The sequence below is a fragment of the Aulonocara sp. 'chitande type north' Nkhata Bay genome, linkage group LG2 (genome assembly GCF_057382095.1).
Source record: "Aulonocara sp. 'chitande type north' Nkhata Bay isolate Kocher_YH1m ecotype deep benthic linkage group LG2, A_spYH_male_GT1.1, whole genome shotgun sequence".
NCBI lineage: Eukaryota > Metazoa > Chordata > Actinopteri > Cichliformes > Cichlidae > Aulonocara > Aulonocara sp. 'chitande type north' Nkhata Bay.
In genome coordinates this window covers 32,386,485-32,405,130 of record NC_141345.1, presented here as the reverse complement: position 1 = coordinate 32,405,130, position 18,646 = coordinate 32,386,485, and the positions used below count along the sequence as shown (strand labels likewise).

The following is an 18,646-nucleotide window of genomic DNA, read 5'->3' as shown; positions in this document are numbered from 1 at the left end:
GGAAACGAATGTATCTGGTGCCCTGGCCTGAACATTGATTTGGACTGGAGCTGCCAGAAGCTTTGGGCTTTTATTCAAACAGATATCCATTCCCATGTTATACCTGGCTGCTGGTAAGACCAGAGCCCAGAAAAACCGACTCAACACTATGCAAAGTCCAATAATCAGCAGGACTGGAGATAGCACCCAGTCCAGCGCTGTAATTTTGAAGCGCTATTGATCGTCATTGGGATGATGCCGATTACACAAAGCCTGGGAAAAAAAAGGCATTGTGGGGATTGCAGATGATACAAGGACACTGGCAGAGTCTGGCAAGGTAAACACTGGGGATAAATTAAGCAGTGAACTGTGATGTTTGTGTCCAGTTGGCTGTTAGTTAAAAAGTCTGGAGGATGATGACAGTAAACCACAGCAGACTTTTACCTCTCTAAGAGACGGCGATGAGGACATAGCCAGCTCAGGAGCAGTCTGCAGTTTATTCTGACTTTTTACATCTTGTTTAGCCACTTACTCTTTATATTTAAAATGATTATACAATTATATTTATGTATATATTTGTCTATATGATATCTCCAACATTTTCATACTAAAATAATTTAGCATAAATTGATTTTTAAGATTACAGCATTTTTAAGATTATCATGAAGGATATGATACCTTCTTGCAACAGATTTCTTATTGTTGTCCACTCCATATATACTTATCTACAACTGGAAAGTTTCTTGTGAAGGAAGGAATCATATTTTACAACAAATTTAGTGGAGTAAAAGGACAGATATGTCTTTCTTAGTGTCTTAGTATTTTTATGTCATATTTTAATGCAGTCAAATTAAATAATACAGGCTACATCAGTAGATAGCCCTGTTATAGACCAGCCCTATCATACCCCCCAACTCCTCACCCCCATGATCTGCATTAAATGAGCTCAGTAATACAGAGATTTCTGCATTGGCTGTGCAAGTTTCTCTGAAGCACAAGTGAATACAGTTTTTTCTGATATCCTAATGAATTCATGATGTGTTTTTGTTCCTACCAACAGAGGCTGCAGTTCTAGAAATATACAGCACATAATGGCTGTATAATAACAAACAAGTATACAGTGCTTTGCATGAGTAGCAATAGCAGAGGTAGCAGAACTAGAAATAATTGACAGCCTTTTCAATACTTTAGAAGTTACAACTAATAAAAACTGCATTAGGAATAGCACTCCAGCAACAATAGAACAGCCAAGACCAGTAAGGGGTTAATTTTATAAGTAGTTTAAGTGCTGATATGTGTGGCAGCTAGTAGGAACCTCTTAAAAAGGTCCAACTAACTTTTTTTTAACTCTTTGACCACACAAAATTGAAGTACGTTAATTTGAAAGTTTAAATTCACATGTATTGGATTTCATCATGTCATGATCACATGCCTGATTTACAACCATTTTCTTACTTTAAACCTAATTATGGTGTATTTTATCTCTACTTTTATCCGCATTAAGAAACATATAAATGGAAAGCTGCATCATATTTATAAATTACCTTAAAGGCAAGTTAAAATCTAGTATATAATCAGTATATAATATTATTTAGTATATAATATTGATGATAAATAATCAGGCAAGTGGATTGCTATGAGTTCAAAGGCAACCCACTTCTCTTTTTGAAGACCTGGCCATACTTATAACAAATTGTCAAAACCCTTCCTACTTAAACTCCCTCACAGGACTTCATTTCAATCTTCCTGTGACATTGAAAGGAACTGTAACTGCATGAATTAATGTTCAAATGCTTAAAACATCTTTGAAATTAAAAATCTCATCAAATTTCCAAGAAATAACCTTGTACAGCTGAAGCGAATCAGCCCTGAGCCGCTCTGAGTGTTGTATTATGAAGGTGCAGGAAGGTCAGCAGGAACGCTACAGATCATCACAGCTGCTCTTCTCCTTCAAATGCTGCCTCTTAAAACACTTTATTTATCCAGCACTGGAGCTATACCATAAACTTTTTCTCCTCTACCCTAATATTTTATTCTCTCCCACTTTAAATTTGATTCTTAAGAGTGTCGAGAGCAGCTTTTAAATGCACGTATGGGTTTAATCTGAATTAGGACCGTTGCAGTGAGATTTTCTGTTTTGTATGAATAGTAGAGGAACATTCATTGTGTTTGGTTTCTGGAATATTCTCTCTGCCTCACATCAGGTAGCAGAGAGAGATGGGCTGTGCGTGTATCTGTGTGCATGCGTTTATGTATGTGTGCTTTGTATGGATGTGTATTTGTGTGTGTGTGTGTGTGTGTGTGTGTGTGTGTGTGTGTGTGTGTGTGTGTGTGTCGAGGAGCAACTGTGTGTGTGTGTGTTTGTGTGTGAATGTGTGCAGGCGCATGTGTGCGAGGCTGCTGCCATGCCTACGAGATGGGGGATGGTAGCAGCACAGCCAGCTATTTTTCTTTCTTTCTCTCCTGAACATCAAGTTTGGTCTCCCATCAGCCTCACCCTCTACAGAAAATGCTTGTTGGTAGAAGATGTGGTACAGACAACTATTGATAAGCCACAATGTTATCTACATAATTATCGAGTAACTTAGTACAGGTGTTGATTGATCCACGAAAAAATCATACGTGTTGATAGACCAAAATGTGGCGCACAGATGTTACTAATAATAGATAGTTATATGGATGTGGATTAACTTACTAGAAGATACAATATGCTGCAATTTTTTCATAACAATATGCTACAGTCAGGTTTTATTGGGAAAAGTTGTTGATTATCTTCTGCATGAAAGCTACAGATGTTTAATTATTGAAAAGCAGAATGTGGATGTATAAATACAGGAACTATGGATTTTAGGACACAGATTACTTTTGTACACTGAAAATATTAAACTGCATACTTTTGTATGTTCTTATCAGGGTTAGTAGTAATAGTCTACGTGTAATTGGGCTTACAAAAAATGAAAAGATATCTTATTCGTGTATTAGTAGGTAATGATCCCACTGTCAAATATGACTAAATTATATTTGGATTGCTTCTTTAAAATGTCAGTTATAAAGTTATACAGCATTGCTGTTAATTCGTATGACTTAAAGCATTTAAGCAACAGATATAGTTCTGATTCTGTTTGAAGCACAATCTGATTTTGGTTAAAAATGTTTTTAGATGGAAAAATGTTAAATGTTCTATTATTTTATTTTATTTTGAAGCAATCCAAATATATCATATTACATAACACGCTTGTCAAAATAAAAACAGAACATTAATAATTACTTAGTACTAATAAGTAATTGCTTAGTAATTAGTATTTCTAGATGGTAACTGACTACATTTCAAAGTAATCTGACCCAACCCTTGCTCTTACTGCAAGGGTTGGATCTCCCAAACAACAACTACTTTGTTGCACACTATAAGGTAATTGGTTCTGATTGCATGACATACATACATGACAAAGTAGTAAACAATTATTTTGATGTCAGTAAATGAAACCAAGACTTTTCGGATTCTAACTAGTGTTTAGGCAGCTGCTGACAAAGTTTTTTGATGGTTATTTGTACAGATACTACATGGTGACTGGCTCTGAAAAATGAGCTGGATTGGAAAAAATGGCATTAATAAGAGTGGTGCAAAACAGTAAACCTGTGAACACTATTTTGATGCCAATAAGTGAAGAAACACTGACTGGAATCTCCTCACCTGCTGACAGCGTTGAAATTAATACATGAAACCTGCAACATTGCCGGTGTTAACACTCATCACCGTACCAGTTTTTAGGTAATTCCGTTCCCATCAGAGTTAATTTAACACTTTCAGATAGTTTTGAACAGCCTCCAAGCCATATCCACTCTGAGTGCATAATCAACACGCGGGATAACATCCACTGAATAATCAACACTTGAACAAAACTGGGAAATTTCCTGTGTGGACAGGGGACATGGGATAAGGCATCCCCTGTTATGTGCACAGCAGTTTGATTTATTTGTTGTGTAAGAAAAGTTTTCCACCTGACTTGTTGTGTTGTGATGCCATACAACAAGCAAGTTAATGAGCACACTGTTCCAGTCAAACTGAACCTGAAATCCCTTCAGTAAATGTTTGCCACATTGTGGTGCAAAACACTGGAGCCCGGTGTCCGAACACAGCAAACCATCACAGAGATAGATTCATGCGTGTTTATTTATGCAGTAACTTTCACTTTACTCTCATAAAGATACTCCTGTGTTGCAGGTTGGATAATTAGGAGCCTGCACATTGTGCACTTTGGCAACCACTGGCTCTAACCTCTACATGACCTCTCTGTGTCTCTGGAATGTTGGCTGCCATTCATGCTAACTTCTAGCTCACCAGCCGTTGGCCAGCCTTACCACCGCCACACCAGCGACTGCAGCAAACGACTGAGGGGCATTTTGTCGACACTTGGCAGTTGGCGCAGCTTCCTCACTAAGAAAACATACCCAAAACATCTGCAGCAGAGTGAGCAGAGAGAGGAGAGGGGAAGGAGGTTGATGGGGGAGGAAGGGGAGGGATGGTGGTTAGAGGGATGGGGAGATGTGGTGGTGGTGGTGGTGGTGTTGGGGTGTGGGGGGGCAGAGATGTGGGGGCGGCAGGCAGCAGAAGTACGTCTGCGCTGCAAATCTGACGAGGACTTTTGAAAGGCTAAATCCCAAAGAGAGCGCTGCTGCCTCGGCTTGCTGCACTACAAACAGCCAGAGCTGAGACGGGCTGGGCTTTTTCACTGGAGGTGCTCAATGAGAGAGAAGAAAAATAATTATAATGATAACCTCTGTATGCTACACCTGACAAATGTTGCAGATGGAAAATATTTCCAATGCAAAAAAGTGCAGGAATATTTTATATGTAAAGTGTCAGTGTTATTATTTGGAGCATTTTCATGGTGTAAATGTTACCTTGGCTTCAGCATTTCATGGAGAGGCGCTCAGTGAAGGTTGTATGTAGTCTGCATGGCTTTCTTTCCTTTCCTTTTCTTTTTTTTTTTAAGTCCACCATTTCCACAAATTTTCCACCACTGTCATGGTGTGGTTGGGGGTGGAGGATAACATTTAGTTTGAAAAAAAAAATCTCATTTGCAATTAGGGGGTGTTTTCACATTACACCTCATATCACCGCCTTTAACAATATAATTTTTGTGGATAATTTCCTAGTTGAGGGAGGAAGGAGGGAGCCAACAAATGCAAACAGTCGTGTTTATGATTAGGTCAAAACCACACTGAACAAAGGCAACAATTGCCTTAAAGGTTGCCTGACAAGCCAAGCTCTTCCACATTTAGTTCCAAGCAACAGGCCTGGGTCTTGTTTGTGGACAATTCATTCCTGAGTGACACTGGTTAACAATCTGTGTAACTGCTAATCCCGTCTGTAATCTACACATAAAGGCAGTTAGATCTCTCTCTGGAGATCCGGTCTAGATTCTATTTACATCCTGGAACCATAGAAAATGGGATTGAGCCTTTAATCGGCTAAAACTCATCACAAAGAGAAAAATATCATAATCACTAATGCTGAGCATTCTCTTTACCTTCCTTTATATTGATAAAAAATGCAAAAACATATTATAAGAAACATGTTTCTACATTTTTTCTCAAGCTTGTCTACATGTATGTGCAGGCTCAGGGTGAGTGTTGTTTTTCCTGAGTAAATACAACCCTGTTGGAGGCATGAATCATACGCAGTATTGCTGGGCAACATGATTCATCAGACCTCTGTCATTTTGTCCACACAGTCACATCTACAGACATTCTAAATGACAAAAAAAGGGAAAAAAATACAGGTTAAAGGTCACTTAGAGAAAATATTTAGTTCATTTTGCTCCAGTGTCATTATGTCTGCTTATTCATCTATTTTCACTCACTTTGTTCATTTACTGCAAAACTTGTTTGCAGCCACTCTATTTAATTTGCATTAAACATGAAATAGTTCCCTGCTTGCTGGAAAAGTGATGATGGTATCCAACTGAAGCCATTCCAGTGGTTCAGTGTTTGCCTACATACTCTTTCGTGTAACACTGGGACACCGATAGATGGAGCTGTGGGTTTGAGGTGGAATGAAAGAAAGAAGGGGAGGTGGAGAAGGAAGGGGGGGGGGTGAGGGGGGTGACTTTCGCAACATTTGAAGTTGAGACAGAAGTGTGGAAGAGCCACTGTTTCTAAATCTACGGGACAACTCATTAGGCAAGGCAAGGCAGGTTTATTTATATAGCACAATTCAACAACAAGGTGATTCAAAGTGCTTTACAGAGACATTAAAAAACAAAAACAATAAAAAGCATGATTTAAAATTGATTTTTTTTAAAAACAGTAGATAAAATCAGAACACTAGATAAAATCTAGTGTCCCCACTGTCCCCACTGATGTCCCTGTATTCATAACCGTGTGTGTTTACATTAGCTGGAGTGAAATGGAGGCTTTTGTGCATCACAGACTATCACTGTGTGTCCCCAAAGACTGTGTCGCAATTAACTTAATGATGGCTTCTTGATGATTCAGGGGGAAAATAAGTGTTTTTCTTAGGTAGTGGTCACTTTATTTTAAGGGATGGGGAAATGTCTCAAGAAATGCACTCTTGGGACCACTATGTGTGTGAGGATGTAGGATGTGTGTTGATTTGCAGCACGTGTTAGCGTGCATGCACATGCACCACTGTAGCTCTGCGTGTGTGTGTTTGTGTGTGTGCGTGTGTCTGTCAGGTTTCCTGCTGCGCGGCGCGGCTGGGAGCCCTAGCGAGGGTAAAATTCCATTCTCTCGGTGGAGCAGCATTCTGCATGAGCCAATTCCCAGGAGACACTGCTCTGCATGTCCTCCAGACAGCCAAGCTGAGGCACAGGCTCAGGCTCGCTTATTAACTGACCTGAGGGGGGCGGTGGTGGAGGAGGGAGGGAGTGAGTGGGGAGTTGTGGTGGTGGGGGGGCAGAGATGGAGAATGGAGGAGGAGGTTGTGGGGGGAGCGGGGGAGCCCAGGGAGGTAGGAGGTGGAGGAGGCGGTGGGTGAGGAGGGAGAGGGGGAGGTGGTGTTGGGAATTATGGGTTTGTGTGTGCATGTGTGTGCGCGTGGGAGTGTGCGTGCGTCTGAGTGTGATCAGGGGTGATGGGCTGTGGGGATACGAGCGCGCGCGCGCGTGTGTGTGTGTCTGTGTGTGTGTGTGTGTGTGTGTGTGTGTGTGTCAGAGGCAGAACTGGTTGAAAATTTTAACTCTTTGCTCGCTGAACTGCTTCGCTGCAAAAATTCAGCATGAGAGAAGAAGAGTGTGGATGTCTAACAAGCTGCACTATGTGTTTGTATCCTTGTATTCAGCACAAGGACATGTTACCGCCTTGTTAAATAAGGCTGTGGGCATCACAAAAACCTAGTTAATCACTTTAAATATGTAGTTTGACATTTTCTGACCTGGAAAGTATATCATTTTATCAGCTAAGCATGTTTTCTTCAGTATTTTTTTCAGTTTTTGGTGGCAACAGACTTCATAATGGTTTCCTGTCATGCCACTTCAGCACCGTAGCTCAGGATGCTACTGCAAACATATTTCTAACCTGCACCTATGCACATATTGGCTTCTTCTGAAATAGAACTAAAACCATTTACTTCATGTATTAATCTACTTACACTAATTTGTCATCCCTGTATGCAAATATTAGTTTGTAGATTTGTGTGTCTTCCTATAATTGCTTGACACAACTGTAAGACTCATTTGTCACCAGTATGAGGAAATAGCATAATTGAAAAGTGCTTTTCAATTACAATTTGTTTAACTTAAATAATGAAATAAAATATGGTGCTTTAAAGTTTTACTTCTTTTTTTATTATTATTCCATCCAGCAGCGAAGAGGAAAGAGAGCGAGGGGGGGAAAAATCACTCACGGCAAAATGCAAATGAGCCTGGAAGCTATTACGATGCTAATGAGATTCCACCATAGAAGTTGCTGCTCCAGCATCCGGGGTATATTTCATCCATATTTGGAAAACAGTTGTGTGCTCAAAATAGGGGACACACTTCCTAGTGTTCACAGTTGAGTTTGTGAGCTTTACTTTCAGTGGGGTCCACGAACAGCTTAATTCTGGTCAGTTAGATAGGAGAAGCATTTTCCTCAGGTGGTGTTACTTAGCTGGTTACAGTAGTTTATTTGTGTGTTTCGCTATGAAATTCTGCTCTATTTTTATCAGGTCTTTTGTCTCATCACACCTTGTCAATCACTAGTGAGCTCCTTTTATTAATACCACAATCAGACTCTTCCCGCCGGCTTCAAATTACTCCCAAACATTGTGCGTGTTGGCACATGTTTCACGTTTCAAACGAGTGTGACTGTTTACACCAGCAGAAGCTTCATCAAACACAGCTACAACTTAACATTTTCACGCTTCACTGTGAAACAGGATAAGACGTGGTGCTGGGTTCTTCCGAACAGGAGCAGCGTCGGTGCGTTCAGGTGCAAAACCTGTAGCACAGCTGCGAAGGTGTGTAGTTTGTGCGTTAAAGGCAGGTAGGTAGGTAGGGAGATAGGGTGAGTTACCATAGTAACACCAAGAGGGAACCCAGCAGAAGCACAGTGTCTAGATGTGTCCTGACCCATTTCCATTCTCATCCACAAGTGTTTTGTCTCCCTCACTTGCTGTTTCACAACTAAAAGCATCTCTCCTTCTACATCCTTGATGCATCTGCTGTACTTAACAAATGGCCGAGGCTTGAAACATCCAACAAACTCTCAAGGTACATTCGGTTTCCTTTCAGTGAAGTTCAATTTAATTCAATTCAACTTCCCTGAAGGTGAAAAAAACTTGGCATGAATAGGATTAAAAGTTAATACACAAAAGTATGTGAAACAAAGTACAGGATACAGAAGTCAAATACAGTATTAACAATGTTTTAATTCACTGACCAGCACTAAAATATGTCCTCCTCCGCAAAGACAACACATACATCACTTGTGTTAATTAATAGCTGGAAAATAAAAGAGTCCCTCATGATTAATTTTGAACTAAACTTTCTGGAGAACAAAGAAACTGTAGAGCTTAATGTCAAACGTCAGCTCATTTACACTGAGGTTGTTTAGAAATAATGGATTCAAAACTCCATTTAGACTTGTTGTAACCATGTGATCAGTCTTTGAAAATAGTATCTGAACATCTTTAACGCCTCTACCTGTAGCTTGGTTTGAAGAAGGGGGAGAAAGATGACCTCAAGTTTTTCTTTTTAATGTGGTCAAACTATACCGACTGCATTTCTGATATCTAATCACAGTGCTAGCTTAACCACCTTCGAATGTAGTTTGTCCAGTCTGATCACATTCTGATGCTAATTCCGAGTTTATTTACATGTTGCATTAGCAGGCATTTCACCCTATCCAAGTAAAATATCCAAATACAGATGACAATTAAATTCCAGGCGTAAAATAAAGGCTCTGAGTCAGCATCGGTGCACTGTGTTAAGTCACACTTTCCATTTTACTTTCTCTCTCTGTGACTCTGCAGTCCCAAGTTGTTTACATTTCTATTGGGATCTATACACACAACACAGAGATTTACTACAATATGGCATCCAACTAATGCAAAATAAGTTATAGCACGCATGCTGAGATACTGTAAATAATAGAAATATAAACTATTTTGAATGATGATTGTTATTTTCTGTTATTTCCTTTGCTATTTCAGTACTTTACATTTAGCTGTGTCGCTTTCTACTATGTGGATGTATGGAAGGACCCAGCAGATAACAAAACAGGCAGCAATGATAATAACTATTACACTGATTAAGTTAGACACAATGTGAAAGCAGGACCTCAGCTGAAAGTGGGTTGCAAAGCTGCTTGTAGTTGCTGTGGGTAGGCTAAGGCAGCTTAAATAGCACATACTATCTAGATATGTGGTATCAGCTGAGCCATCAGCTGATGTGTGCTGGGAAACACTGCGCATCCTTATTTGGAATAACTTGAGCTGGTGAACACAAATTGCAAATGTGTTTTAGATCATTTGTAGGCTCAAGTTGCCTGTTTGATCTTTTGTTTTAATGACCAACATGGATGTTAGCCACATGCATTTTAAAAAAGTTTAGATTTCGTGATAGGGCCTGAGAGACGGTCATAGCACAAAATGAAAAACAATAAATAAAATAAACACAAAAAAGTAGTAATAACTCGTCATGTCATTCATTTGCTTTTTCATGATTTTAGTCTGATAGGATAGCATTGTTATTGTTTTATGGCTTTTAATGAAATCTGATTAAACCTTAATATTTATCTATTAATAAAAATTTAAATGGATCATATCAACCTGCGGCTGCTTGATGGCACTGTTTCCAAAGACCTTTATGGTGAATTAGGTCATTTAAATTTACTGAATTATTTTTTGTGATGTTCTTGTGGATTTTCAAAAAAAAAAGGTCAGAGCAAAAATGTTTTTTTCATTCTGTTTAGTACTTTTTTCAGTAATAGTCTTTTGCTCACTACACCACCACTGGTGTAGGTTGTGTTTACTATCATATGTACTATACAACCAAATTAATACTGAAATATGTTAAATGAGCTGTTCACTTCAATGTACTGTATTGCAGCCACACTCGAGTGGTAAGCGCTTTAGGCGGGCAACCAAATCCTGTTAGAAATGTCAATTGAAAAGGTCTTGAGATATTAAAAATGTAGTTTTTAATTAAAGGTTTATTAATAGATTTTTCAAACTTTTTTTTAATTACCCAACCGGATGCCTGAGGCATTTGGATTACAACTTTTATCTCACTCGATTCAGACTGCCTCTCCCCATTCAGCCATTTTGGATTAAAAGTCAGACTTCATAAATGCTGTTCATTAATTCCCAGTGTGGGCAGTTAATTTGAGATTTGGTTGCAACGTTATGTCTGGCCTGAGTGTCTGTTTATTTTTAGATTCTTGTGGCTACTTTGCAGCACAGGCCTAATCTGTCACGCAGGCGAACATGGAGGAAATCTTAATCAGTGTGCCAAGAAAAGATCGTCAAAGCACTGGTGTGCCTGGTTTGGAAATTCAACATGTTAGTAACACATACTGTCACAGTAAACGATATTATTGAAATGTGTTGCATGGATTGTACTGTGAAAATGTTGAAATAAATTAGAGCCCATCTGTGTTTTGCTGTTTGCATATAGTGCTCCTTGCCATATGATATTGACCATCCCTGTGTCATAATTTGCTAACTAGTTATGTTGTGAATTATAAATAGATCCTGTGCATATAGCGATCACCATTAAACTCTAGTTGTATTCCCTGAATAATAAATATATAAGATAGACAATGCCTAATTGGGATTATACATTTCCATGCCAATTCAAACCAGCAGAGATGTAACCAATTATTGTACTACCTTCATCTGGGATATTTTAGAAGTCACCAACTCAGAGAAATGATAAAACAGGCAAAAGTGATTGTGAACACACACACACACGCCCAAAATAACTCTGATGATTTTCTAAAAGCTTTTTAGAAGATCTTTTAATAACATTTTAAGGGGAATCCACGGTCTATGGAAGTCAGACAGCTGACGGGCTTTTGAACACAGAGTCAAGAAAAAGTGTTGATTAAAGTTCAGATGTTTTTAACTCCTTCGTTGCATGCATCAGCTGGAATCTTTGCATTGAAACTACATATTGAAAACACAACATAACATCTAACAACAGTGCCATTTATTCTGGATGTTCTTTACAAAAAACATTAAACACAAACTATATGTGCAGAATTTGCTTTTTTATGTTAAGGCATAAGCAGGGAAATAAGGCGGGGCTATAAAAGCTAAGCAAGCAGCTGCATATTTGCACCACTAAACCACCACTTTAAGTAAAGCAAGTTCCTCATTATCAGCTAATTCTGTGTAAAAATCTTATAATAGCATTCATAACGTGCAAATTCTGCAAGTATTAATTTAGCATAAACCAGCTGGCTTTGCTAAATTTAATGGGAACTTGGATAGGTTATATATAAATCGTGGTTGTAACAAGTGTGTTCAAATCCCTGTTTTAAGAGCGTAGGTTCTTTATGCAAAAAAAGAAGTTGTCTGATTACTCCCAAATCCATTTCCTGGCTAAATGAGGAACTCTGAAATCACAAGGAGCTAGCTTGAGCCACAAGTAGAACAAGATGTGCTGGAGCAGATGGTCTGACCCCCAAAGAGTTCCGATCTCAACATTATGGATTCAGATTGGGATTAGATGAAGACATAGAAGACACCAGGGCCATCTCTTGTTCCTCTTTGTCTTTTGCCAGTAGCCTAAATCCATTCCCATCGTCACTGTGGCAAGTTCTCCAAACTGCTGTTTTGTACTACTGCCAGTTTAAAGCCAACGGGTGGTCATGTCAAATATTCATTTGATTTAGATTTCTCTGTTTTCTGCACATTGTGTGAAGTTAATTGATTAAAAAAAACACCATAGTCTATACTCATATTCTAATTACTCATATTAGCTGTCTCTCACAGTACAAACACTGAAGGCTATTAAACTGGAAATTTCATCCATCAAAATATCCTACACACTGTGTCTTTAAACCAGATGGATTAGCAAGCCACTGTTCACATAGTTACTGAAAGAAAAGACAATCCTGACATGTTCATAAGTTCAGCTTTTGCTTCATTAAGAATTGGAGGGACATTGAAGCAGCAGGGAAAAAGAAAACACTTTCCTACCTTCCTTTAATCACAAATGATGCCACTTGGTACATAACTAGTCGGGGAGATTCTGTCATTAGCAGCACTGGCCAGAGGCAACACAGTCAATACAATGTTATGAAATCATGCTACACATAAAATGGACTGTTTAGTGTGCAGCCTCATCAGCATTTGTATGCTGTCATCAATTACCGTGAGGCTTCACACCTTCAGTTCTTGGAGCTCAGACAAATTATGGCTTAGGATTTTTAAAAGATACATTTTAGTTCCAGCCAAGGTCAATATAAAATGTATTTTTAATTTCAGAAATAAAACTGGCTGATTTAAATATAATCTCTTCACACATTTTCTGTAGGGATATTTTAGCCTTTTACCTAATATTGTAGGGTCTTTATCGTACAATAACGTACCTGGAGACATCTGTAGTCTTGAACTGGCTCTACATAAATGAATATGAACTGAATGCTTTAAAAAAAAGAGTTAACTGTATTTTTTATAAAATCTGCGGCTTTTACTGCAAGAGGCAGCTTGCTGCAAAGAATATAATATGAGATGATACTGTTAAAAATGAAGATGCTTGACCCTATGCTGCAACAGACTCTCACCTCTTTTTCAGTCAAAACATGACCAAGAGCTATATTTGCAATCGATATTGCACCTCTGTCAACAGACAGCATTGTTATTCTAGTCAATATATTATATGTGAAAGAGCAGGCATTGGTGTTTTAACTCTAAATTTCGCTCGTTTTTGCTTTAAATTTAGTGTCTTATATTCTTTAGATTTCTCTTTACTACCTCTGTGTGTGAAGCATGCTTTAAATGCCCTGCCTTTGCACTGTTGTTGCAACTGATGCCCATGCATTGCTTCATGCATCTGAATCCTACCAGCACTAGGCTTTATTCAGCCAGTGTTGGCAGGCATACTTAAAATCTGATACGTTGGGAAATACTTTGAAGAAATATTTTAATATTAGGTAAAGAATAGAGCTTTTTTGTTAATAACATGCGCAGAATTACTTACGAGAGGAAATAACGAAACACATACACACATGAACATAGAGATCTTACTTGAACTTTGCAAGAGTGCAAAACTGAGTGTAGGTCTTGAGGGAACAGGAAACGACTTCCCTCCTCCCCCTTCAATCCTGCCCCCCCCCCTCCTACCCACCGTTCCTCCCCCTCCTCTCCTGCTCCCCTTCCTCCCTCCTCCCTCCTCCAGCACCACGCTATAGCAGCGAACTAGGCAGGCCAACTTGCAGAGTGCAGCTCAGCCTCGACAGCGGCTGCTTCCAACTGGGGGTCTTCGGAGAGCATCGCACTCCCATGTGCGCTGCTGTGCCCGCTGGATGTTGAAATCGCGCCGTGCGCCTCGCCAGGAGCCACCATGTCCAACCCAACCCACGACCCGTTCTACTCTTCTCCCTTCGGACCCTTTTACAGGAGACACTCGCCCTACATGATCCAGCCCGAGTATCGGATCTACGAGATGAACAAGCGGCTGCAGGCGCGCACAGAGGTGAGCCGACCGGACGTAACCGCTACACGGTCCCGTTTAGGTCGAGGTACCGGTAAGAGGGTGGCGGGTTGGAGAGGAGGGACGAGATGCCGGTCCGGGAGAGAAAGATGAGCCGAGAAGGTCCGTCAGGCAGGAGATACGGATATAATGCCAAAGTACCAAACATTCCTAAGGTGAAAGTAAACAGGCTCTGTCTGTAGTCTACGTTACAAGAAATAGACGTCCTCAGAAGTAAATTGTTCTAGTCCTAAAATTTTAATTTGAAGTTGGGAAATGCTGATTTGTGGAGGAGGTCCTTTTGCTTTCACGTGGCCAATTAACCTGTTAAAAATTCGCGGCTTTACTGTCATCCAAGTAAGTCACCTGAGGTTGGGATGAGCTGTAATAATAAAAGTAAGAAAATCAGCAAAAGTAGACTTTAAACATTTGAGGTCTCCAGTTTAAATATTTTAATCAGGGCACCAAGCTAAATCACGGCTGTGATTGTGGTTCTAAAATGTGGCACATTTCTAAGAGAAAGTTACGTAAAGGCTAATCATAACAAAGTTTGAAAAAAAATCCCAGAAAATATAAGAAGTCCACAAAGACTATGCAAATAGGCTATGCAGACTGAGGCAAAGTAGCCTTTTCATTGGATTTAATTAATTTGCATACATTTACATTTTGCCTGGTGTTTGCATATTTGCATATGTTTCTTCCATGTGGAGTGGAGTAGAGTTTGTCCACTGAAGTGGAGCGTTTCTGGTCTGCCTGTTCAGGACACAGATTCATCACTGCGGATTAGATTTTGTGAATGAAAGTGGCCCTGATTGCACATTTATGATTGCATGGGGTGAATTCCTTTCATGTCAGTCTGCTGATGCTTCATCTCATTGGGTGCTAAGTGTGTGTGGCATACAGTGTCATTCAGACTGAACTTTTGGTGATCCCTTTCTGAGTTGTACTGTATTGGGAGCAGCTGTCTTCAGCATCTGTTCTGTAATCACAAATGTGTAAATCTGCAGATAAAAAGTTCATCCAACATGTCAAGTTCTCCTCGCAAACAATCATTAGAGGACAACAAAAAAGCTAAATATGATAAATATCATCTTTTAATAGCCTGGCTACACATTTGTAAATATAAATATTACGGCTCAAGCAAAAAAAAATTGTCATAAATATACTTTTTTTTTACCAGTACTTTTTAGTTGACTGAATAATTCCGTCAGTGGTATGTTAGAATTTAGAAAAAAAACTCTCATTACAGTTCCCCAGAGCTCAAAGGAACCTCTTAAAAATGCCATGTTTTTTTTGACCCACAGTCTAATACCCCAAAGATCTTCAGTTTACTATCACAAAATGTTAAGAAAAAACAGACAAACAACATTTGAGAAGCTGGAAGACATTTAAAGCAATTAATTGCTATTTGTCAACCAAGCAACTAATAGTTTTACCTCTAAATATTTACTGTTTCAAATAATTTGACTTCTTGTTGCCTTTTGAAGCTTTTAGACTAGAATTTGAATCCCACGAGACATTTTAAACTGAGAAACATGCCCATTAAATTATTTCATGTGATGTTTTTACTGTTATTTTAGAAAAACCTTCAAAGCCGGCTGAGTTACTGCAGCAGCTTGCAGAATGGTGCTGACTTTCCTAAAGAGGAACTTGCAACTTTAAGCAGACCAAGGCAATGTTGCTGAGATGCAATGGCCCAGTCTGATGCATTATTCATACGAAGTGGTCCAAACCCCAGTGGACCTCAACTCCTGTACCACACATATGCACACGCACCAAACGGCACACGCACTTACACATGAGCAATCTCAGATTCATACACAGACATTACAAGACATTTATTTTAAAGCAACGCCGGACTCGTATACAGCCCGGACAAACATGGCATTGAGAATATAGACACACTGTACAGGCACATAGCAATTTACACCATTACCTCTCCTCAGACTAAATTATATAATTGCATGATAACATAATTAGTTGCTTTTTTTTTCTGCCGGTGTTCATTGTATGTTCGCTTCCTACTTCATCTTTTTTCTCACTTCACTCCATGGTGAGGGTGTATCATATGTCTTCTCTTTTGCGATGTTCTTATTGTTCAATTAAAATGCAGGTGGTGAATGTAATGAGGAAGGAGTAGTGTCTTATAGAAGCGAAATAAATGCTTCGAGTTTTGCAATTTGTTTGCATCCAGATGTGTAACGCAGCTCAGCTCAGGCTTTTAACAAAATTATATAGTAATTATCCTTATGAATGCAAAGTAGCCGCTGTCATTTAAGAAGAAAAAAAAACTTATTGTATACGTGGTAAAGGAAAAAGGTTGTAAAAGAAATCTCCCTCTACAAATCTACATATACAGCATAATGTCTATTTTGCCTTAACTAAGACTGAGAGTGGAAATATTATACATTCTTCATCAAGCAGACTCACTGGAGCCTTTTACTTCCTGTAAAGCGCGGTTAGCCGGTGCTGGTGTCCTAATGATGATGATGCGTGCCTGAAGGGTCATTCTATTGCTTGTTTTATCACTGGGCTGCTTGCTACTCAGTCCATCTCCTCCAAGACAACTTTAAAAGTCAGAACACATTTAGAAACAAGAGCAGTGCAGGGTCATGCTGGTGTTGTTACAAAACAGGAAGTTTGGGATGTCGCTCTCCCTCTTAAAAGAATACAGCCAAATTGTCCTGCTGGATAGTTTAAGGAATATTTTATCGAGATTTTGCTGCTAGCAGATTTTGCGGATCCATGTCCTTCAGAGTTTAATAGCCAAACTGCGAATAGTTAACTGCTGTTTTATGGAGGGAGTTTTTTAGTTTTGAAAATGTATTGGTTGGAAGCCCACAGATGACACTGTTCTAAGAATAATTGCCAAAAATGTGTTATTTCTTCCTTTAAATATGCGTCTTTGTCTTCTTCTGACCTTATTAAAACTATATAAAAAAAGAATGAACTGTTCCCTTTGCATAAGGGAATCCTACTACACCAATTAAAGAAATATTCATGTGTTATATGAGCCATGCATGAACAGAAATATGTCATTATTTTGCTGCCAAAAAGTCATCACAGGCAAAGAAATGGACACTGTGTCTTCCCGCATTTTTACATTATTTGTATGGGATCGGTAGTTAGACTTTTTAACAAATCGTAATAAAACTAAATAAACTTTTGATTAGTACCGTCAGCACTGATCACTGATATAGAGTATACATGAAATCTCTTGTTTTCAACCTGCTAGAGAGATTTAAACAAATGTAATGTGTCAGTTTATGCACTGCATATTTGCATTTTATGTCTGTGGCCACTGTCTCCAGGATGAAAACCCTTCTTAACCTGTCGTGAGAAGTAGAAGGGGTTTATTGTTGTTGTTTTGATGTACAGCATATGACACCGAACATGTAAAATCACCCAAAAGAACATACGATATTGGCTACTTCTGCTGGATTTTAGTATGAAGTGACATTATTTGACTGGGGCTGCTGCTATATTTTGTTGATCCTGTCAAAACGATTTCAAGCTTGCAAACAGCAGTCTTGTCAGAATTATCACCCGAGTAAAGATGCTTAATATCGTGAAAGAACTGCCATTGTTAAGAATAAGAATAGCTCCGAGCGTACTTAATATCGCGCTTGCTGGCAGACCGTCGAGCCAAAATGACTCACTATAGTTTGCATTCCTGCCGTTTTAAGTAGGGTTTTAATAGGGGAGCTGACTAAGCCTCAGTGTGGCATCACCTTTAAAAAGTGTTGAAGGATTCGTCTGAAGTTAGTCTTCTGTCAGAAATACTTCCAGTTGTCTTATTCATGAGTGTGCGTTTGAATTTGCTTGGCTCGTGGTGCAACTGCAGCTCCCACTGGCAGGCGCAGGACTCAAGGACTTGACACTTAGAGGAGACTTACTTACCTTGAGAGGAAGTCTGTACGACTTAGTGAAATCTATAGAAAAAACCTTCATGCAAGGGAAGAAAAGCAAATTGATAAAATTACACGGACTATTTTTATTCCTTGGGATTACTGTCTAACATGCAGTATTGCCTCATGGACTGCAAAGGTACAGCAGCGTCTTTTATCAGCTTTGGTTGTGTTTAGTGCATTAGAGTGTTTGTTATCAGTTTCTCTTCTTCTGTTTTGTAGTTTACTCTAGGCTGTACATATTTCCATATTTATGGGTTTGTTACCTGCAACCCCTTAAATGAAACCATATGCATTGATTTGTTTAGTTTGGCTTCAAGGTGCACTTTTAGGTAGAGAACACACACACAGATATATATGCATGACATTTGTTTTCTTTCTCAATTATTCAGTCAGTTGATTAGAAAAATTTCCATCCAATGTCTTTTCTTTAGTTTACTGTAATTCAGAAAAGGAAATCGTCCCATCGGTGTATTGTTTCAGCTTCAGTTTGCTTTAAAAATGAATAATTAATTAGCTAAGTAGTAACTAAATACTATGTAGAAGTTTTTCAATACTGAGCTAATCCTTTCATCTTTGCTGTAGTGATCATGGATGTAGTGCCAGTAACTATTA

At 39.0% G+C, this 18,646-nt stretch overlaps 1 protein-coding gene across 4 annotated transcripts in view; it reads left to right on the top strand.

Annotated features, from left to right (window-relative positions):
- The first annotated feature begins 13,867 nt into the window (after positions 1–13,867).
- ldb2a (LIM domain binding 2a) overlaps positions 13,868–18,646 on the top strand; it is a 115,344-nt gene continuing 110,565 nt past the window's right edge. For all 4 annotated transcript variants that reach the window (XM_086259589.1, XM_086259579.1, XM_086259569.1 and 1 more), the window contains exon 1: positions 13,868–14,126. In XM_086259589.1, coding sequence (XP_086115715.1) covers positions 13,995–14,126 — 132 coding nt within the window. In that variant the 5' untranslated portion in view covers positions 13,868–13,994. The remainder of the gene's footprint in view (positions 14,127–18,646) is intronic.